We start from the raw sequence: 21,859 nt of genomic DNA on the forward strand, positions 1-21,859 counted from the left end.
GGGTTGTGGTGGCCCTGGGGCCTCGCAGGGTTATGGGTCCCGGGCCTGCAGGCGCGCAGGGCCTCGCAGAGGCTCAGCGTGGCTCCCCCCGGCTCGGGGCTTTCTGCCCGGTGAATTTTGGTTCCCCCCCCCCCCCCCCCCCCCCCCCGCAGGGATCCCTGCCCACCCTAGGGTGCCAGCTGCACCTACGCGGTGCCCCGCCGGTGACAAAGCGAGGCGCAGGGGCAAGTTCCAGCTCCCTGCTCCTGCCTTCAGTCCAGAGCCGCTGGTGGAGTCCAGGAGGGGCGGCGGATGCGGCCCTGAGGGCACGGCCCTGCTGCCCCAAAGGTGCTGGAGGAGGCGAGGGAAAGCGCACGCTGACTGCTCCTCCCTCAAGGGGGGAGCTGAGGTGCCACAGAAGCACTCCTGCTTCCTTTCCGTGCAGGTGGCAGAGGTAAAGGCGGTAGCGGACCCCAGTAGGGGCACAGGAATGATTGCAGGAAGAGCAGTTGCCGTCAAGGTGGGCATCGAGCAGTGCCTGCAGGGTCAGGGCTCCCCAGGCAGGCAGCAGCTCGTCCCTTTATAAACAGAGAAACCCCGCTCTGGGGAAAGCTCCGGGCTGCCTGGGGTCTGTGCTGCAGCAGCAGCACGGCACGCTCAGCCCCCCACCAGGGGACAGGTACACGCTAGTTCAAACCAGGCAGCTCCTGCTCTTTGCAGGCTCCGAGACCAGGTGTTGAAGCGTTTGCTGCTGAGCCCCGCCGGTGACTGTTACCCGCCCGAGGTAAGAGGGGAACTGACCCTCAACCTACAAACTCCAGCCACCATCACACATGCAGCCAAATCCAGCATTAGAGAAAACGCGTGGCCCATCGCAGGGATCTGGTTGATGATGTCCTCACTGTCTCAGAGGTAAAAATCAAGGTGAGCGCTCCCTGGCAGCTTCCCTCTCCCAGCAGACGGCTGCCTCCACCCCTTTGTTCTCCCCCCTGCACTGGCCCAGGGCAGTACAAACCCTGCACACAGCAGCAGCTGTGCAAACACCCCCAGCCTCCAGCTGGAGAGGGCTGGCGGAAGCTCTGCTCTCCCTTCCCGAAGCGCTGCGGAGGCAGATGCACGCCCGGTGCCCTCCGCAGCCCCGGAGCAGCACGTACGGGCTGCTGGAGGACAGCTGCTGCTCTCCCAGCAGCGAGCCACGAGGCTGGTGTGGGAAAAGGACGAAGCTCCTGAGCCAACAGCAGGTGGGGGAGGCGTGGCTGCGCTCTCAGAGCGGTTCCAGGCAGTCCCCCGGGGCGTGGAGAACGTTTGCATCGTGCTGTGCGGGGGAAACGTGGACCTGAGCTCCCCGGGGAAGTGAAATGAGACCAGAGCGGTGTCTCCAGCAGCGAGAGCCCGACTCTGAATTTGTACGGTCGGGTTTATATGCGACTGAAAACAGATGGACAACCCCAAAGGTCTGAAAGCTTCTGTGAAGGGCTAAGGAAGCTGGCGGTGGTCTCTACAGCCCTGAATCACTTTGTTACAAAGCAAAGGGTCACTCCTGGGGACTTGGAAGCGAAGCACTGCTTGTTCTCCCCCACACCAGCCGTCCAGCTCTGGAAAAGACCTTCAGTGGGTTGCACTTTGCCACTACCCAGCTGCTACTTCGCCTTTCTTTCCCAGTGTCCTCAACAACTTCCAACAAACTCCTTCGATAAAGCAAAATCCCCTCAACCCACTGCCATGGCAGGGCAAGGACAGGCAAGAGCCCCACAGGGCGAAGGGGTTCACGAACAGGAGGGCGCTCGCAGCCTCCCATTTGGCCCCCACAGCCAGCCCCCACCAAGACACAGGGACTTCGACGTTTTTAAAAACAGTATTCATTAAAATAAATAGCTGTAGCTGGTACCTGAACACCAGCTGTTGAGACGGCTGCCCCAGTACAGAGCCCAGCACCAGCACGTCCAGCACATCAGCGCTGTCCTCACCGCGCGCAGGCTGAGGACAGCATCGGGAGAGCTAAGGCACTAGCTGCGTTAGCCACGCTGCCTGGAGGCTCATTCCATTTCCACCTCCTGCACGGGCAGCGCGCTCTCACTCCTCACCCAGGGCACAGGCTCCGGGACGTAGGGATCGTAAGTCCATTTGGGGAAAACCCGCTTGTAGAGGTTCAGCAGCACGGTGTCCTGGGACTTCAGCTGGCCGTCGAAGTGGCACTTCATGTGCCCATGGGTACCTAGGCAGAGAGCAGGAGGCTGTTGGCTCGCTCTCCTGCCCAGAAAGACCACGTCCTGCCCACAACGAGAGAGAAACGCAGAACCCAACCTACCTAATGGCTCCTTGATGTGTCCCCGACGACCCCATTTTGTCCGCAGCTCCACTGGCTTAAACCACATCACGTCCTCTGGAGATCAAAGCGCGAAAGGAGGTAAGGAACAGGCTTTGCTACCCAAACACAGCCGCCCCCGCAGGAGCAGGAGTTCTGCTTCCGCACCCCTTCTTCCCCCCGCGCAGAGACGGGCCGTACCTCTGTTAAAGAACATGTATCGCACCACAGCCGTCTTGGTAAAGATCTTGAAAGGGTGGCCGCTGAGCACCAGCCGCTTGATGATGATTCTGTCCGGGTCCACAGCCAGCAGGGAGCCCGTGGCGATGAGGTCGTGCATTCCTGCGAGGCAGAGTCATTATCACACCGGGGCAGCACCACCAGACGTGCCTGCATCACCTCCCTCACCACAACCCCCTTCCCCAAATCGTTCCAGGCCCAGAGCAACCCCCCAAGCAGGAACAAAAGTGCCTGTGATAACAAGGAAGGAAATGAGTTAAATCTGCTCAAACAGCACGAAGGCCAAGTCTTTTTCGAGCCGTGCTTTCTGAATACGCGCATTCATAAGCGGGACAAGCAGAAAGCCTGCGAGCGTTTGTTTCCCAGACAGCACCTCCTCAGCACGTCCCAACTTACCGTTACTTCTCTGTTTAAAAAGAAGCACTGAGGCAGGAGGGAAAGTGATGGGAGCATACACAGTCACCACCAGGGCAGCATCCGGGCGCAGGAAACGCTCCAGCTTGTGCTTGTCAGCTAGGACAGAACAACAACGATCAAGTTCAGCCCAACGGCAGTCCTCAGAGCGCTGGGAAACCCCATCGAGCTCTTCCCTGGCAGAAAAAAACAGGCCACGTGCAGTGCTTCTCTGCTGGTGCAGAGTATCGGAATGAAAGGGATCCTCTGAGCTCCCAGCTCGCTGCACGGAGCCTGCCACCACCTTGCCGGGACCAGAAAACCCCGTTGCCCGAGCTCCCCGCTACTTAGTGCCTCCCCCGGAAGCCTCAGCGCCTAGGTGTGAGTCTTCAGAGGTTCCTTCAGCCAGGTTCAGACATCGTGGCTACGACATCACAGGCTTCCTGCCCTAGGAACCCCAGCCCCGCTTCCCGGCACAGCCGCTCTCTCCCCAGCTGTCCCTCACGAACCTGAGGTGTGCTGCGAGAACAGGGGGGATGCTCGGAAGCGCCTGAACCCGCAGTGGAAGACGAGCTCCTCCTTCGCTCTCACCGGCTCGCTGCTGGTTGGATGCCGGCGCACCAGGAAATTCAGCACAGACATCTGCAGGAGAGGCAGCACCGTGAGAGGCTGACAGCAGCGCTGCCAAACAAAGGCCAGAGCAGAAAGCAACAAGAACCGCAGCAGCGACAAATTCCCTTGACAGAGGGTTCCCAGAATCAGCGGGACCGTACTTGGTCACCTTTTGCTCGTGAGGAAGCAGGGCAAAGAGGACTAGCGGCTTCCCTTCTCTGAAGCTCTCCACCACCCCAACAGGGACGTTGCAGACGTGAACCGTAACGTACCAGCCAACCTGCCAAGAGAGGATCACTTGTGAGTACTTCTTTCAACAGAAACGGTGTCTGGAGAACCACAGGGTTAGAGAGGGAAGCCAGGAGAACGTCCGCTGTGCTTGTGGCGTCAGGCTAAGAGCCGCCTGGCTGAACAATCCACGCAGCCACCTCCTGCCAAACCTCTCCTACTAGGAGAGAGGGAACGTGGTAGGGGAAGAGATGGAAGTGCGACTGGTCAGCGAGAGAAAAGGGAGTTACCAAAGCTCCTTCGGCCTCCTCTTTCTCTATCTGCCGGAAGAGGTGCTTCCTGGTGCGGAAGAAGTCCTGGAACTGGAAAATCCTTGCGTAGTCCCGTGGGAGGTTTTCTTTGGGGTCCCACGGAGAAGTCCTGAAGCTCTTGAGCCCTCTGTACTTCTGGAACCTAAAGGACAGACAACAGGAAAGAAAATGCTTCACAAATCCACAAGGACTCACACTTTCAGAAAGGGCAAAGGGAGCAAAACAAGCGTTAGATGTTTTCACAGGAAAAATCTCAGCGCAGGGAGAGGTAGGCATAGCAGCCAAGTCATGAAACCACCCCCACAGAAGGCGATCACACCGCTGCAGAAGACAAGAAATCTCTGCGCTCCCCGTGCCCTGGGCGCTTGCTGAGAAGAGAAGCCGAGAGGCTTCACCAACCCGAGCAACTGCTGAGACGCACACTGCAACCTGCCCTCGGGCTCTGCCATCCTCCTCCCTCTCCCAGCTCAGGACAGGTTCTCTCCGCCTCAGGGAGCTGCACGCTGCCCCAACTAATGCCTCCCCGGGAAGCCTCAGAGCCTAAAGGTTCGTCTTCAGAAGTTCCTTCAGCCAGGTTCAGACATCATGGCTAAGACATCACAGGCTTCCTGCCCTGCCTCACCGTCAGCGGCGGGCCCCTTGCAGCCCCTCTCCCGGCACGGCACGCGCTTCCTTACCGGACTCTGGCAGGCACATCACGCGGCGTGTCCACCTCGTCCGGGAACATCTCATCCATTCTCTCCTGTTTGAATTTCTCCAGCATCTGCTCATCTTCCTCCACCTTCTCATCGTACTGGTCGTCCCGCACGCACTCGGACACGGTCATGGTCTCACACTCCTCCTCTGCGGGTTCCTCTTCCTCCGCGCTGCTCTCCCCCTCCTGACACAGGACAGCGCAGAGCCCGTGAGTCCGCACAGCCCCCAAACCTCTGTGTATTTGTGTGAACCACGGCTCCAACACACTCCCTCATTTTGGTAGCAAACAGGCCAAAGAAGCGACAGGATACACGTGAGAGGCTTAACGATGGAAAGCCAGGCAAGTCCTAGCTCAGTGCCCTGCCCTTTCCCGGAGAAAGCTGCAAGGACAGGACTGTACCAGGATATCCTACGGCATCCAGATCAGCTCACAGAAGTACCTGGGAAGCTGCCTCTTCCATCATATCATCATCGATGTCATCATCGACGTCACCGTCTTCATCGCTGCCCTCTTCGTCATCCACGATCCACGCGGCCTGGTACTTGGATGTGCCTTTGGGGACCTTCACCACCCTCCTGTCTGCATTCTGAGAAGCTGTGGGATTCCCAGCAGCGGTTAGTACAGGAAGAATTCCCCCCTCTGCCTCAGCAGCACTTACATCGCAACAGCCAAGACCACCTCCCGAGCCACCACTTCCCTGCACAGGATTTGTCAGAGCCTGAACAAGACAGGTAGGATGTAACCCTGGTTTCCCTGCAGCTGCCCTCAGCCGTCCCAGCGACAGAAGGTTTCTAACAGCCCCTTTAACGCGGGCACGGGAAAAGCACGGAAATTCTGCTGCTACTCACCCTCTGCTTCCTGCAGCTCTTCTTCAGTTGGCCACGTCTGCTCCCCTTCCATGGGGTCAGGAACCACTTCTGACTGCAAAGACTCCTGCTTGCTCGTGTCCGCCTTCACCAGGAGCTTTACATCTTCCTCCATCTCATCAGTACCGTTCGCAGAGTCCTCCTGAAGGGCAAAAGCGGAGTCCCCCGCTGTGAACAGGTCCAAGTGAAGCCAGCCATCAGTCTGAGACGAAGGCCTAACTCCTCCCACAACCCTCCCTGCCAAAAAATACCCCCGCTCTGACAAGTAACAGCAGAAGCTCCCTTGGTTATGCCGTAACCTAACTGTCACTACATGCTGTGTGCCGGAAGCCTTAGCTCACTGGCAGAACTGCACCTACCGTCTCTCTTCACGCAACTCCCTCTGTCCCCCGCCCTTGACCACACACCCCAAATTGTCTTTTCTGGGGGAAAGTTTCAAAATGTTGTGTTTTAAGGGGTCCGGCAAAGCCCTGAGCTCCCACACACCTGCACATCCATGCCCTGCGTCTTCTTCTGTCCCTTAACCACTCGGGGGTTCAAAGAGAGGGGATCGGGGGGCGCATCCAGCTGGCTCATCTGGAAGTCTCCGTGCCCCACAATATGCACCAGGCCGTTCACGTCCAGGGTCTGTCCCCGGACAAAGCCAGACACCTTCAAGGTCCCGACCTGGTCGCTCTCCTGACTGGGCACGAATTCGGCAGCGTAGGCAAGGAGGTGAGCCCGCCTGTCCCGAAAAGCAAGGTGCCGCTGCTTCTGCGTGGCGAGGTGCCTCAGCAGCAGTGAGGACTCCTGCTCTGTGTTCAGGGAGAAGAGCTTGGCCTCTGGAAACCGCCTCTCGATGACTTTGGAAAGTTTCTTCTTGGCGTCTATCCGCTTCTTCGGCGGCAAGTCAGTGCCCCCTGGCACAGCAAGAGCTGCGGCACAGAGCAGAGGTCGCCGTTAGATTTTTACACCCCTTTCGCCAAGCATTAACAGTCTTGGATGTCTGCAACCCAAATAACCAAACAAGAGATGGACGCTACAAGCTACAAAGGCAGCTTCACCCATTCAAAAGAAAAAACAGGGCATAAAACTTGTCTTTGGGTATAAAATTTTAAGATTTTTAAAAAGAGACCACGGAGATAAGGACTCAGGAACTGAACTCAGCAAGAAAAGCATCTGAATCGTTTTGCTCTGCGTGGCTGAATAACAACCACTGCACACCTACGGACACCGAGGACGCCCCTTTTATCCTCTAGCACTGCCCTACCAGGATAGTAACACAACGAGGCAGCACAACAGTGGCATTTACCTGACCTATACGCAGAAACAGAGAAGCTGAAGACCCGGGGTCACCTATTACCATACGGAGTTTGGCTTATTACAACAGTAAGTCCCCATCGAGCACCCCCTTGGACCCGTAGCCCGCCAGAAGCCCTTGACGTTTCTTACTCACCGTAACTGGGGAGCCCCTGTGCGAAGAGGCAGGAGAGGCAGTACTCCCCTGCGCTGTCCCAGCCATCCGCAGGATCCAAGATGAACAGGAGGGAGTCGGCAACTTTTGCTAGGTCTAAGACAGCGTGCAGATCCCCTGCGCGCAAAACACCTCCGTTAGTGGGGCTGCCGGAGGTACGGAGCCAAGACCTACCCGCACAGCGATGCTTCCTCACCTGTCTGTGCTGTCACAAACCGCCAGCGCTGCTTGAGCTGGGGGCAGAGGAGCGCGAAGCCCCCAGCCTTCCCCTCGTCCACGCGGAGAACAGCCGCGTCCTGGCTCTGCAGCAAGCGGAGGGCGTCGTGTGCTGCAGCCCTGCCGTGCAGCGGCACCACAACCACGAGGTGCGGGGGCCCATCCCTGCTGCCCAAACTCCGCTTCTCCGCCAGCACCTGTGGACAGAGCTCCAAGAGTGTGAACCCCAGCGCCAGGAAGCCTTGGTCAGCCCTGTAACGCCTCGCTCACCCCACTCCTCTCCTGGCCCGGCCCCCGTTCTGCCCCACAGGCCCCAAACAGCAGTAAAATCATAGACTCATTACGGTTGGAAAAGCCCTCCAAGATCACCTGGTCCAACCACCCCCCTACCACCACCGTCACCCACTGAACCGTGTCCCCAAGCACCACGTCCAACCTTCCCTTAACCACCCCCAGGGATAAACCACGTCCCTAAGCACCGCACCCACCCATTCCTTGAACACCCCCAGGGACGGTGACGCCACCACCTCCCCCGGGCAACCCGTCCCAGTGCCTGACCGCTCTCTCTGAGAAGAAATGTCTCCTCATTTCCAACCTGAACCTCCCCTGGCGCAACTTGAGGCCGTTCCCTCTACTCCTATCACCGGTTACCTGTGAGTTTTTACAGCAGAAAATTCCACTGACCCCGCACAACCGCCCTCGAATATGCGAGATCTGAGGAATTTTCCGCTGCGCAGCCACGGCTCTGGCGCTCAGCCCGGCCCCCCCCCAGCCGCACACCCGGCCCCGCTCCCCCCCTCCCCCCCAGCCCCTCACCGCCTCCTTGCGCTGCCGGCGGAGCTGCAGGGCCTGGTGCCGCCGGTCCGCCCTGCCCAGCTCGCGGCGCTGCCGGCGGCTCTGGGCCTTCACGGGGACTCTGCCTACGGGGGGGGGGGGGGGTGGGAAAAAGCGGTCAGGAAGCAGCTGAGGCGGCTCCGAGCCCGGCCGGGGCCCTCCCGGAGCCCTCCCGGCTCACCCGCGGCCCTTCGCCGCGCGGCCCCGCGGTGCCTGCCGCCCTTGTGCGCCTTGTTCTGCTGCTTCAGCGGCCCGGCCCTGTGCGCGCCCGCCATGCTGCCGCCCCGCCGCCGCCGCTTCCGCCCGCCCCGCCCCGCGTCACTTCCGGCGGCGGCCGTGACGTCGAAGGGAGGCAGGGAGAGGGAGGAGGAGGCGGCACAAAATGGCGGCGCCGAGGGAGGGCGGCTCCTCCCGGCCCCCTCTCCCGGCCCCACAGCGCAATAAATGAGAGGCAGGAGGCCGGCCGCTCCTTCAGCAGTTTATTGGTGGAGGTGTCCGTACAGATCCCCGTGCCCCGCTGCCTTTTATTTTTATTTTTTTAATTTTTTTTTTTTTGACAGCGATTCTTGACAATCAGTTCTCACTAATAAACTTCTGACAACCGATTCCTGACGAGCAGTTCTCAACAACCAATTCTTACCAATCGATTCTCACCGCTCCTTACCCAGCCACAAAGCTCTGCTCCCGGCCCCGAGGCCCCAGCAGCACCCGTCCCGCTGGCACGGCACACCAACCGCCGCGTGTCCCTCACAGCTCCAAACATTTCCCTGCCGTGCCCCCAAAATACCGCTGCTGCTGCTCCTTATGGGCACCACCAGGTCCGCGGTACCTCAGGAAGAAGCGGGAGAGCAACAGGGTTAAACATTTACAACAGTGGTGCGATTGCCAGGAAGGATGAAGTCGGTAACCCAAGGGAGAGGCAGGGCGGCTGTAACGCCGTTCTCGCCTCAGCGACTGCCCAGAAGGGAGAAAGCGGCTCCTACAGGGCCCTCACCCGCCCCAGCACAAAGAAACCGTCCCTTCTTTTCCTCCTGCAAAGAAATCGGCCCAGCAGTGGCAGCGTGAGGCTGTCAGCCACGGGCTGTTCTGTACAGATCCTTTTCTAAGATCAAGCTGGCCGCCTGAACCTTTTTAACTCCAAGCAACGTCCTACCTGACAGGAAAGAAGTCACAGAATTAAAGAGACCGGTGAAAAACAAGCACTGTTTAAGCAGTAGTAATTAATTCTCCTTATATAGGTGTCTGCTGGCTGCAGGACAGCATGCGGTCTCTCCCCATCCTTGCTGGAGGCTGGCTGCCCACCAGCTGAGACAGCCCATGGCACTGCCTCCAGAGCCAAAAGCAAAGAGAGCAGGACTCGAGGTAACTACGACACTTCTGAATCGGGAAAAACAGTCCCACGAGTGATTTATCCCTCGCTATTTAAGCGAGGCTAGGGAAAGGAGCAGGTTGAAACTCTTTCTGCCCAGGCTTCCCATCACAAAGCCAACTAAAAGCCTCTGCCCCCTGCAGAGACCAGGCCTGAGACAGCCAGCAAGCAACAGCGGTGGAGGCTGACACCTCTCCATCTCTGCAGCCCTTGGAGCTGCTGATTTGCACCGTGGACCGGGCCCTCCACGCGGAGAAGCAAAATTCCCGCAAATCCATGCATGGTAAGCCTACAGGCATTTCACTGACCTGTGCCTGCCCAGTTCGGCTGGGCCCGCGGCACACAGGACCAAAAATCACACCCCGCTGAGCTGAGTGAGCAAGAGCAAAAGCCAGGCGCTACCTCGCTGCAGGGGGCTACTTCAGGTTAAAACAAGCTATTCCTGGCAAAGCACAAACTCCCAAGAAAACAGAGCCACATTTTGTATTCCTAGAGCTCGGCAAGCCCTCGTGGGGCAGGGGGCTCCTTGTCCACACGCCCTTAGCTCCCCTGCACTACCGCAGCGCGCTGTGCTGCGCACAAAGGCACCTGGCAGGCTGCTCAACACCACCTGCCAACCCACCTCTCCCCCTCCGCGCTCTCTCCTCCAACAAAAAAGGAGCTTTGCATCGCTCTAGCGCAGAGCCCAGGCGAGCTGCGCGACGGGGAGCGCGGCTGACGGGCTGCTCTGCCACACGCCGGCTAGATCCCAGAAAGCAGCTGCATTGCAGGAAGGCCGCGCCTCGTGAGGGAAGCCGAGCTGTTCCCGTCCCTGCTCCCTAAAAACATCCTCACCGCTGCTTTGTTTGGGCCAACTCCGCTTTACACGTGGGCGAGGAGGGAGCGACAAGCCAGGGCAAGCTGGAGGCAAACCCCAGGCCTCGGTTTATAAAGGAAGACTGGTTGCAACTGGAAGGGCCAGTTTATTAGAGAAACCTCACATCGCAGAGAATTCACAACACAGTGGAGAGGGTCCGGGCCCGCTGAGGGGAAATCTTCTGCGGCAGCACAGGTCTACGTCCCCCAGCTCCAACCCCAGCAGGTGCCACGAAGGGAAGGGTTAACTGTAACACAGCTTATGGTTACAAGCAGCCTGAGAGAGCCAGTACTAAAGTCCCAAAAAAAGCCTCCCCGTTAGACAACAGTTAAAAACGAGCATGGTTTAAAATGTTTAAAAGCTCCGTGTTCCTGGCTGCAGCATGATGGGGAGGCAAAGGTCTACAACACACGCAGTTCTCCGTGGGTCTCGGCACTCGAGCTGCTCTACCAGTGAAGGCCGGACGGGGGGGTCTTCTCATCTTTGTTGCTTTCCAGAGAAAAGGGTGGGATTCGGACGTCAAAGTGGGAGCCATCAGGCCTCTCAAATCGAAAAGTACCCCTGCAAAATAACGGCAGAGATCACGCTGAGGCCAGGGAAAACACAGCCAGTCGTCAGCAGCTAGGAGGTAAGAAACAAGCTCGTCCATATCCTGCAGAGGGACTCGGGGGCTGCATTTGCAAGGTCGGTTCAGCAGCGAGAACATCTCTGCCAAGATGACTCATTTATTGGAAGACTCCCGGGCAGTTTACATCACATCTCTAATACGCTCTTCCTGAATAAAGATGTCATGAGCGGATCCTCCAGGAGGTAAGCGCACTCCAAGCATCTGCAGCAGTGTTTACCTCACACCCATCCCACAGGAGACAGAACCAACAGCGCTATTTTTACAAACGTGATTACAAATAAATTCAGACGCCTGTTTCTTGGCAGAAGCTCCTCCAGTCGTCTGTGATAATACAAAATCTCATTACAGATGCAACTTGCAACAGCTTCTACTTTGCATTTCAGAAAAGGGCACTGAAGAACTGAATCTGGCTGTCCCTGAACACGCAAGGGATTTGCCATGTCCCTGGAAGCAGTCTCACTGCCCTGAAACGCAGACCACTGCACTGCAGAACATGGGCAAGAGGGCTGCGGAGAATAACAGGTCTCACAGCACGGAAAGCACACAACAGAAAACAAGACTTCAAGCTGAGCAGCTTCCGAACTTCGGAACCTTTATCTCCTTCCCTTCAGGGTGCATGCAGAGAGAGGGGGCAGAAAAAAAAATAAATCAAAACACTAAACCTATTTCTATTCCCCAGGACATACGTTCAGGCAATTCAAAATGCCTAACATGTCAAACACGGGTGTATCTCGTAGACAAAAAGCTGCTCTCACATTTTTCCCAACTCAAAGGCAGTTCCAAGGCAGCTTAGCATCTGAAACAGATTTACTGAAAGCCAGAGAGACCTGTCGCACAGCAGGCGAGAGGTGGCTGCACGTTTCTTCTTCAGAGACGACACTGAATGTGCTAACCCAGTTGAAATGTAAAACGAGGAAATTGCCTTAACCCCACAGCACAGCAGAAAAACACCTCAGGCTGAGCACTTTCCTACTTCCACTTAGACAGGGGGGGACTTGGGTGCAAATTAAACTGAAGGCCTTAGCTGGAGTAACCCCACACGCTAATTCTTTGTGGACACAGAACTGCACAGCTTCACTCGGGGACAGAATCAAAGCCCAGCAAAAGGGCAGTCCTCTCCAGAGAGGAGGAATCCTTGTGCACACACCTCTGCTGCCTAGGGAAACGTCAGCGTGAAGCCTCGTCCCTTGCACCAAGCACCGAAAGGGGCAGAAGCTGAGCGTAGCTGAAGATGATGGAGAATTGCTTCATGTCTTTTCAGTCCAGTCCAGCACAGACCAGAGGAGGAGGAGGAGAAGTTAGCCTGGAGCCTCTCTTGGTGCAGAGAACCAAGAGATCACCTTACCGCTAGCTGGGATTACTACCACCAAGAAGCCGCTCATACAAAGACCCCTTTTAATTACCAAACGCGTCCCGTCCAGTCCGCTTCCGCCCACCTTTAAGCCACAACTCCAGACTGCAAACTCTGCATCCCAGCTCAGCGCCGTGGGGTCCTACATCTAAACCACTACCGCAGTGACAAGTGCTTCTTACCACATGTGGCCGCTGGATGCCTGCAGGGAGACGTGACTGCTGTACTGAAACGCTGGCTGTTCTTTGGATAGAACCGGCTCCTGAGAAGACAAGAAGAGACCGCTCTACGTCAGCAACGGATCCTAAGATTCCTCCACAGAGGGGCATCAACAGGAAATTTACACAGCGAGAAGAAAAAGAGAATCGCAAATCTTCACACTGGCATTTGGCACCAGTTCCTCTTTTCTGTTTCTTAACACCTCAGCATCGCTCCCAGCTACGTGGCAAACCACCTGCCCGGTGAGTAGCACCAGAACCAAGTATTATTCCAGTTTCCCCATTATCAGTCATCTAGGAGCATTCTGTAATACTCACCGTGAAGTTTCAGTTCGCACAAACTAACAACAGATAAAAAGCTTACGTGATTTTTTTTTCCACTGCCTGTTTTCTACTCCACGTATTTCTTTTGCCTGCTAAGAAATTTACTGGCAAACCAATCCAAGCGAGAAGACTCCAGCAAAGAGCTCACTTCCCAAAAGAAGCGGCACAATACCTACCCTTCCCACAACACCGCGGCCTCGCACTGTTTCTAAGGTGCCAGACAAGCTAAATATCCTCCAGTGCCGTTCTCGGAGCTGTACCACTTCACTGTCAAGGTTCTCCAAGCGAATACAGTAGCGCCACTGGACGGAAGAAAAATAGTTATTAACGAGAATCAGTTGCAAACAGTTGATAACCCACAGCCGATACTGGCAAACAGCTGCCAGGCAAGGGCGACTCTCCCTCAGAGCTTATCACACCGCAACGATGCCACAGCAAATAAACTCCTTCCCTTTAGCTGCTTCGCAAAACAAAAGGCACTTACCCAGTAGACGTGGGAATTCTGGGCTTCCTGTCAAGAGAAACAAAAGACTTTAGCAGCTGCCCTTCAACGCTCAGCGCCAAAACCTCTTCAGCTGTCAGCACAGCACAAGCACGGGGGCTCTCGCTCCACGCCAGACTGACGCAGCCGACTCACACGAGCACAGAGACAGCTGCTCTCCGAAGCGGTCCAGCAGTTACCGCCTGGCACTGGCTCTGCTCTAGACACGTAATCGTGAGGTGGGAGCTTTGCAGGGATCTCATGACTAGGGAGGGTTGATCTCCATGTTAATTACGCACTTTCTACAGACCTAGAAACACCCGTTTCCTTGCTTTCAGGCACCTGCTTTTCTGACGAGGTTAGGACAAACATCAGTTGGGCTCCACAGAAGCTGCAATGCCACACCACAACTTTCACCCGTCACAGCGCAGGCACACAGCAGCTGTACTCAGAAATCAAACCGCTGCTGTAATTCCCAGCCCTCCCGCTCAGAAGTCTATTGGAGCCTTATTATTTCGGGTGGCCCACGTGAAGGTGCTACGCTATCGAGTGTGCGTGGTTATCAGCTAAATCCAGAGTCTTTAGCCAAACCCTCGAACCTGCATTAGAGACGGGAAACGGGTCAACACCCACAGACCTCACCACTGGGCAGGATAACGGGCTCGTTATCTGGGCAGATGGCCTCGGTGCCACCTTACGCACGTGCCCAGCTGCAACTGAGGCAGTAAAGGACCAGTTTACAAGTCTTGCTAAGTATCTTGCTAACAGCGTTCTGCAGAGAAGCCCAGGGTATTCCCCATCCTACAAATAACAAGAGAAAGCCAATCTGCAGGAGCTGTTCTCCAAAATACTAACGACAAATATTTTCATACTCATACCTCTGCTGGACGTAATGACAACGAAATTACAACAGGGATTAGAAAGTACTTTCTCCCGTAAGCAGAAGGTGCCTTCAGCGAGCAAGCAGCCCTTAGGAAAACATGCAAGTTAACCAGCCCACAGAACTAACGCAGCAAGATGCAACACACACCTACCCTCATGCCCATGTAGAAAGGGATGACTGTGACTCGGATGTTCTCTGTGGTTTCTCGGTGCACATCGGAGAGCTCCAACCAGGGGTGGTTCTTTTCCTGCCACGCACACAGCGTATCCCTTGCTACAAAAGGTGGAACTGTGGGGAGGGAAAGACTGGAGTTCGTAAGCATGTTGTAGCCAGGGTGCCCCCCACATCCCCAGGCAACTGCCTTCAGAGTCACAATTACTTAAAAGAGGCTTTACTGTGACAAAATCCAAGCCAGACCGTGATTTTCACACCGTATCCAGGACAACGGCCTCTGGATAATTGTCACAAAATACCCCAAGCATCTGGCTGGCTCTGGGGATTTACCTCAGGGGACAGAAATTACCTTTTGTTTGGTCGTACATGAGAAACCTCTCAAAGAGCTCATGCTGGATGGGCACCTGATCGGTGGAGCTGTAGGGAAGGATATCTTCATGGCTTACGTAGTCTAAACCTGGAAAAGAAACCCCAAAAGCAGTTGAACTTCCAGCAAAGAGCAGCTCAGAAGTCCCCGACAGAGAAACAGATCCCACTAGCGAGAAGTTAATAAAAGGACTAAAAGGACTTGGTAGCAGAAACCAACGTTGATACCATGACTGCAAGCAAGAAGGGAGGAAACAGGCAAGTAATAAACTCAGCAGCATTCTCCTGGGAGATTTCTCCATAGGATGAATTCTCTGCTAAACACACACTGGCTGCAAAGTCACAGAAGGACTTTGGGCAGGAAATGCACGTGATGAAAGATCTAGCTAGCGGTCCTGGTGATAAATAAAAATAAATAAAGCAGAATAGCTTGTATGCAACAAGGTCTGCATATGGGATTCGTATATCACTAGCTCAGATATCTATGCCTTTATCTGATCGGAGTCTGCCCAACTTCCATCTCTCCAAAAGGGCCTCACACATTTCAGTAATTCCGTTTTTTCTAGCAGGGCCCTAAAGCGCAGACAGGTCTACTACAGGAATGCGCTAAGTGCACTGCCGCTTCACTGGCAGGAGTCGACTGCTCACGACTGTTTTGAGCTCACCTCACGACAACCCACATCTCCACAGAGGTTAGAGGCGCATCTTACTCACCTGGTATGGCATAGAGGGCCCTGCTGTCATCATGATTTGCCAGGAACGTCACTGCTTCTGTCTGTGATCTCTGAGACTGAGAAAAGAGAGGCTTAAGTCTTTCACAGAACGGATTGTTGAAGGTCAGTTTCCACTTATGCTTCAGTTTACTACTGTTCTTTCTACAGCATATAAGATTTGCTTTATGTAACCAATTCACCTCAGAACATTTCCACCTTTAAGTTCCTCTGGACTGATTTTTCTCTCAAACAAGTGGAAAACATTTTCCGTGCTGCAAGCCACGTTTATAATCACTTACGTGCTCCAGAAAAGGAATGCCGACAGGATAAGGAAGTGAGCTTGGAAAGGGTAAACATTATCCAGAAAACAGTCACATGATGTTCCAGAATATTTTTCTCAGGGAAATTACGGCTTGAAAAACAAGTTTGCCCTACAAGTTCCAAACGATCCCAGGACAAAGACCCAAGCTAGCCATCACAACCACTTAGATCTACGGCCACTGAGAGGAAAGCATTCGCATCAGAGAAGATATTTGAGTTTCAATACCAAGATGACATCCGTTACTTACTATATGCGGACAATCCCGGGCATCTATGAGCACCTGGTAGTAAGTATGCGTTTTGCCCTTGACCTCCTTGGAACCATGGCCTGCCGCGTTCTCACTCCTGAACAGAAAAGCAGAGCACTGAGCTCAAGTGCACGCACCCCAACCCCTGCTTCAGCTGGGACTCGGAACGGGAGGGAGCTCACTTCAAGACGGCAGCAAGCCTTTGTTAACAGGACCAAGCACATTCACAACCATTTCTTAAAATACATTTCGCAGGCCGTAAGCATTCAGTTCCATCCGAGTTAAACTCCCTCATACACCGCTAGATGAGACGAGGTGACAACCAACGGCGTTTCTCACAGCACATCTCTCTTTTCAGACAACTCAGAAGTTTTTTCTGCTCAGCCCAGTGTCCTGGCTGGGGCAGGTATTTCTACTGCCCTCTTGTTCTCTCTCTGCTCACTTCTCACCCCTTTGCAAGTCCAAATGCACGCTCACTGGCACACCTCCAAAACGAGCCAGGGGAAAACGAATTGAAGAGAGCAGAGAAGTGAACTCAAACAGAAGGATGAACTCGGCCTAGGGGGCTGAAAGTGGAGGCAGGGGGGAGTTGGAAGGAAGGGAGCTGACAAAGCCAACTCACTGGCAACCTATGAAGGAAGCAGCCTGTAACTTTAAACACAGGAGCAGGTTAAACTAAGCAAAGCAAAATTAAGTTTTGCTTTATTAAAAAGATGACAGGATGTTTTTTTTCCATTTCTCTCTCTCTCTCTCACACACCCACACTCTTCCTTCCTACTTCCATCCAGTCTCTAACAGCAAATTAATGCAATGTCTCTTATTTGAGCACCTCTCTTCCAGTTTATCTTCACGCAAAACAGAACTGCACCACTGTCCTCAAAAAGCAGGAAACTTGCTAGGAAGCGTAGCAGTATAATATAAACGTAGCAGTATAATACCAAATAGGCATGGAAGAATCCTTACTTTTCTGTGACAGGAGAAGCAACATCTCGATCATAGAGCCTGGCTTGCCAGGGAAACAGAACTATCCCTCGATAGCCAAACACGCTGTGAAGAAAGAGCTGAAAGGAACAAATAATTGCATTTGAATACACAGCTGGCTTCAATCAGCTCAGATACAACAGGAAACATGAACCCAGAAGCCCCTTTTCTGAAAATATCTAAGAAAAATATAGATCTTTTAACTGATCTACAAAGCAGAAACAAAAAGGGAACATAAACAGTTTGGGACGAGAGAACAAATTCATGTCGTCTCTATCCCATAAAACCGAATGGCTACACCAGTAATAAAGCACTGGAACATCCCAAGTGCAGAAAGGAGAGCAGGACAGAAGGGACTGCTCAGGAACACAAACAGATCCGCGAGTCGTACACGCACCAATGACAAGTTTAGTTGTTGTGTCTCAGATTCAGCAACCGGTTCTTTTGCTGCTAAGGGGAGAAAACGCCTAAATAAAACCCGCAGAGCAAACATCTCTGCACGAGCGGCTCTGTCACGGCGCAGATTCTTATCAACTTGCTACTGTCAGATGACTGACAAACTGCAGACACAGCAGGGACGAGGCACAGCGATCTGTGAAACCTCTGGCCTTCTACTACTACGCTGCGGATCCCGCAGCTACCCAACGGTTGTGGAAGGAGCCTGGAGGGTCAGCGCCGCCCCCCAGGAGCACCCACCTGGCCCGTCTCGTATTTGCCATGCTGCTTCGGTGCCTCGAACACCCCCACTGTCTCCAGCACTTTGCCCTCGGGACGGTTCCTAGGAGCAGAGAGGCGGCTTGTCCCCAGCACCGCGCTGTGCAGGGTGCACAAAGAGCTGAGCCCCAGCCCTGAGCCTCCTGGAGGGCACTGCGCGCCCCTGCCAGAGCCCTGCTCCCTGGCCCTCCACTCCCAGAACCCCCCCCCCCAACCCTCATTTCCCACCTCGCCACGCAGACACCCCCAGATCCCACCTTTCCCACCTGTCCCCCCCCCCCCCAAGACCCTCCTAGATCCCTTCTTTCCCACCTCACCCCCCAGACACTGCCAGATTCCCCCTTTTCCCACCTCGCCCCCCCCCAAGCCCCCTCTTTCCCACCTTGTCCCCACTCAGACCCCCAAAACCCCTCCTTTCCCACCTCACCTCTCCAGCCCCCCTCAGCACCCCCTACCCCAGGTCCCCCCCCCATCTACTCCAGGCCCACCTCCCACAGTGACCCAGCGCCCCAAAACCCCCTCAGCATCTCCCAACCCCCCTCAGCACCCCCAAAACCCCCCTCAGTATCTCCCAACTCCCTCAACACCCCCAACACCCCCTCAGTGCCCCCTCACCAACCTCAGTGCCCCCCAAAACCCCTGCACAGCCCCCTCCGCACCCCCAAAATCCCCCAAAGCCCCCTAACACCCCCCAAAGCCCCCCAACCACCCCCAGCACCCCCTAAACCCCCTCAGCACCTCCCAACCCCCCTCAGCACCCCCCAAACGCCCTCACAGCCCCCTCAGCACCCCCTCACCCCTGTCAGCGCCCCCCAACCCCCTATCACCACCCCCAAAACCCCCTCACAGCCCCCTCAGCACCCCCTAACCCGCCCCGGCACCCTCCTAAACCCCCTCACAGCCCCCCTCAGCGACCACCAATCCCCCTCAGCACCCCCAAAGCCCCCCACGGCCCCCTCAGCGCTCCCTCACCCCCCTCAGCACCCCCATAACCCCCCAGCACCCCTCTAACCCCCCCTCAGCACCCCACCCCCCTCAGCACCCCCCTACGCCCCTCAGCACCCCCAAAACCCCCTCAGCACCCCCCTACGCCCCTCAGCACCCCCAAAACCCCCTCAGCACCCCCCTACGCCCCTCAGCACCCCCAAAACCCCCTCAGCGCCGCCCCCCCCCCCCCAAGGCCTCACCGCGACGACAGGTGCCTCCGCGGCGGCAACAGCGACAGGACGGCGGCGGCCGCCGTTCCTCCCCCAACTCCCAGAGGCGGCGCCCCGCGTCCCGGGAGCCGTTCCCTCAGCGGCTCCCACAGCGGCAGCCCGCGGGCCCGGCACCGGCCCAGCGCCGCCGCCACGTACCGCCGAGCCGCGCCGCCCGACATCCCGCCGCCGGCCCACAGTGCCCCGCGCGCCCCCCCCCCCCGCCGCTCCCCCCTCCCTTGCCGCCGAGGGGGCGCTCTAGCCCGCTCCTCTCTATGGTGCCCCGCGTCGCCTAGGCGAGGGAGGCCGCGGCCCAAAATGGCGGCCGCCGTCAGGGCCGGGCGGCGCCTGAGGGGAGCGGTGGAGGGAGAGGAGCTGGCCGGGCTCCCCGCCGCGCTGCGGGACGAGCTGCGGGACGCCGTGGGGTCTGAGGGTGCCCTGGTGCCCTTTAGCTTGCTGAGGAGGCTGCACGGCGGGCTGCGGGAGGCAGGTGGGCTGTGCCGGGCCTGCTCGGCCGGGCCGCGCCGCCGTTAATCTCCGTTAATCTCCGCTAACCGCCCCCTTGTCCCGCCCGCAGGGTCGCCGCTGTTCCTCTACCAGCTCCTGGAAGGCAGCGAGATCGCCGTGCCCGAGGTGCCGGTGCAGCCGCGGGTAGGTGAGGGCCGGGGGCGGGCTGGGGGCCCCCTCGTCCCGCGGCCCTGACGGGAGCTCCGCTCTGCCCCCAGAACCCCGAGCTGGTGGCGCGGCTGGAGCGGATCAAGGCCAGGCTGGCCAACGAGGAGTACCGGCGGATGACCCGCAACGTCACCGGCCAGGTGAGGGGCCTAGACAAGGATGGCTCCCCCACCGTGCACCCCGAGAGGTCCCACCCCTCCTGTATTGCCTTCGATGCTCCTGAGGCAAAACCGAGGGGCCGGGAGAATGAAAATCCATCTGTCTTAAAGGCAGAAAAACCACCCTGCCCTGTCACACCCGTGTTACCCACCAGTTCGTCTTCAAGCTGGTACTGGCGTGAAGAACGGGAGAAGTTTCTTAGCTTTCTAAACCTATGACGCTCTCACGTGTGTCTGTGCATTGCTGACTGCCCCATCGTGATTCATCCTCAAAAGCATGGCCAAAAACAACCCAACAGCCAAATAAATTTTCGTACAGAATGAATGCAGTGCAGAGGGGAGGGGGACAGGGACCTAAGGAGCGCACGCTGTGAATACCTGGGGACAATAGATGCGGTGCTGAGGCCAGACAGGCAGGACAGGGATATGGGGAGAGTGGAATAGAAGGCACTGACTTTTTGGAGCAGCTCATCTTGCCAAAAGATGTCAGGTTTTGATCTGGGAAACTAAGCATTTTAGGTAAGTATTTTACTGTGAGCATTTGTGCTGCCATTTTCTGAACTGTTCTACATTTACTACAGTTTTAAACTGAGGTCATTCGTGTCAAGGTAAAAACTGGGTTGAGTGAGATCTTTGTGAACAGTGACTGTTTTGACAAGCCCGTGCTTGTCAGATGACAAGGTGAAATCCTCTAGGGTCTCTTAAAGACAGACCTGCAGACTCCACATAAGAGATGTCCAAGAAATGCTCTGATTAAAAATTACCCCTTCTTGTTGTCACTGAATCAGACCACAAGCATAAATCCAGAAATCTCTGTGGAGGGCCCCGCGGGAGCTTCCCAAACTTCTGACTGGATCCTAGGGACAGGAGAGGGTATTGGTATTGCTTTTATTCTGCAGTTAACGTTAAAATACAACAGAACACAAGTTGTTTTAATCCCTTCTTTTAGGACATGAACCGAGGTGGGACCCTAGCTGACTTTGGGAGGCAAGGTGAGTGGCTGACACCTGGCAGCGCGTACCGAGAGGCAGAGAAGTCAGTCAGGAACCGTCGCGTCGCTAGCAGTTGGCCTCAGGCAGCCGTTCCCTGTCAGAGCAACGGCATCTCGCCAGGAGTTAATGCACAGAAGTGTTCCTCAAGTAAAAGAGCAGCCCATCTTGCAAATACTTCCGGGGTCACGAAGCGTGTGAATTCTCGAGCCTTCCTGTAGCCCAGCGGAGGCAGTCGCAGGCAGATTCACTCAGCAGTTTTACACCTTGCCCCCCCGCCCTGTTCTCCCAGCCTTACCTAAACGCAATCCTCTTTTCCCTTCTCTCCAGTTCGCTCCGTTAAAGCCGTGGTCATCACCGTCTTCAACTTCATCGTCACCGTGGTGGCCGCGTTTGCCTGCACGTACCTGGGCAGCCAGTACGTCTTCGCGGAGACCGCGGCGGTGAGTGAGCCTGCTCGTGGAGCGCTCTGCACCGCCGGGCAGGAGCGGCAGACGCTCCCCGGCACCAAGCAGCAGCTTCACCATTCACACGTGGTCACTTTTCTCTCTTTTTGTGTCCTCAGCGCGTCCTCTCAGCGGTAATTGTGGCCTCGGTGGTTGGCTTGGCGGAGTTGTACGTCATGGTGCGGACCCTCGAAGGGGACCTTGGGAAGCTATAGCCACGCGCATCCCCCCTGAGCTGTGGTGCTCGTGCTGTGCTGGAGGCTTTGGCCCACCCCAGGAGGCATTTGTTTGGGGCAGGCTTATCTCTGCGTTGGCATCTGGTGGACCTCGCTTCCCGCTCCTTAACGTTCCCGAAACGAATCGTGGATTAAAAATCCTACGGCTGCAGAGCAGAAGAGGGAACGGCTGCGAACTTTTACCACCCCAACACGGAGAGGAGCGTGAGCTGGTGCTGTTCCAGCTCTGTGAAGCCGCTGTGCTTTCGTTCTGGAAATAAACAACGTTGTGTTTTCAACCTCCTTCCTGCCATGCGTCTCGCTGACTTGGCATGTCAAAGCCATCGCAGCCAGCCGCGAAACTTCCCTCTCCCTCCGCACCCCGCATCGTGCTCCATCTCCTGCGGGAAGCAGCGCCC

At 56.2% G+C, this 21,859-nt stretch overlaps 4 protein-coding genes and 2 non-coding genes across 7 annotated transcripts; 2 read left to right on the forward strand and 4 right to left on the reverse strand.

Moving 5' to 3' along the window:
- Positions 1-238: 238 nt before the first annotated feature.
- On the forward strand, positions 239-1,822 carry SRR (serine racemase). The gene is given in 7 exon segments (XM_040532999.1): positions 239-499; positions 700-743; positions 745-851; positions 854-903; positions 1,037-1,142; positions 1,145-1,324; positions 1,327-1,822. Coding segments are annotated over 7 exon segments (630 nt in total). The 5' UTR covers positions 239-469; the 3' UTR covers positions 1,440-1,822.
- A 7-nt stretch (positions 1,823-1,829) lies between these two features.
- Positions 1,830-8,481, reverse strand: TSR1 (TSR1 ribosome maturation factor). The gene is made up of 15 exons (XM_040532978.1): positions 8,316-8,481; positions 8,117-8,220; positions 7,281-7,497; positions 7,067-7,201; positions 6,118-6,545; positions 5,614-5,773; positions 5,205-5,359; positions 4,746-4,948; positions 4,048-4,210; positions 3,699-3,809; positions 3,427-3,559; positions 2,921-3,037; positions 2,486-2,626; positions 2,288-2,362; positions 1,830-2,194 (listed from the first exon to the last, which is right to left on the reverse strand). The coding sequence occupies exons 1-15, from the start codon at positions 8,407-8,409 to the stop codon at positions 2,016-2,018; spliced, it is 2,415 nt and encodes an 804-aa protein (XP_040388912.1). The 5' UTR covers positions 8,410-8,481; the 3' UTR covers positions 1,830-2,015.
- LOC121058109 lies at positions 3,273-3,364 on the reverse strand. Its single transcript, XR_005814076.1, has one exon. It is a non-coding gene; the product is annotated as a small nucleolar RNA SNORD91 family (small nucleolar RNA).
- Positions 4,589-4,680, reverse strand: LOC121058108. Its single transcript, XR_005814075.1, has one exon. It is a non-coding gene; the product is annotated as a small nucleolar RNA SNORD91 family (small nucleolar RNA).
- A 1,964-nt stretch (positions 8,482-10,445) lies between the features above and the next one.
- Positions 10,446-19,170, reverse strand: POLDIP2 (DNA polymerase delta interacting protein 2). 2 transcript variants are annotated; one of them, XM_040532995.1, is made up of 11 exons: positions 18,949-19,170; positions 17,744-17,825; positions 17,030-17,127; positions 16,067-16,163; positions 15,499-15,574; positions 14,768-14,875; positions 14,396-14,532; positions 13,365-13,391; positions 13,057-13,182; positions 12,521-12,600; positions 10,446-10,920 (listed from the first exon to the last, which is right to left on the reverse strand). In XM_040532995.1, the coding sequence occupies exons 1-11, from the start codon at positions 19,137-19,139 to the stop codon at positions 10,806-10,808; spliced, it is 1,137 nt and encodes a 378-aa protein (XP_040388929.1). In that variant the 5' UTR covers positions 19,140-19,170; the 3' UTR covers positions 10,446-10,805. The 2 variants fall into 2 exon arrangements, with proteins under 2 accessions (XP_040388929.1, XP_040388928.1); XM_040532994.1 differs by having other exon boundaries at positions 17,744-17,861; positions 18,949-19,165.
- Positions 19,171-19,212: 42 nt separating this feature from the next.
- On the forward strand, positions 19,213-21,743 carry TMEM199 (transmembrane protein 199). Its single transcript, XM_040532997.1, has 6 exons — positions 19,213-19,447; positions 19,535-19,608; positions 19,683-19,772; positions 20,740-20,782; positions 21,110-21,222; positions 21,345-21,743. The coding sequence occupies exons 1-6, from the start codon at positions 19,276-19,278 to the stop codon at positions 21,438-21,440; spliced, it is 588 nt and encodes a 195-aa protein (XP_040388931.1). The 5' UTR covers positions 19,213-19,275; the 3' UTR covers positions 21,441-21,743.
- Positions 21,744-21,859: the final 116 nt, after the last annotated feature.

This window comes from Cygnus olor, chromosome 20, assembly GCF_009769625.2.
Source record: "Cygnus olor isolate bCygOlo1 chromosome 20, bCygOlo1.pri.v2, whole genome shotgun sequence".
In the NCBI taxonomy this organism is placed as follows: domain Eukaryota; kingdom Metazoa; phylum Chordata; class Aves; order Anseriformes; family Anatidae; genus Cygnus; species Cygnus olor.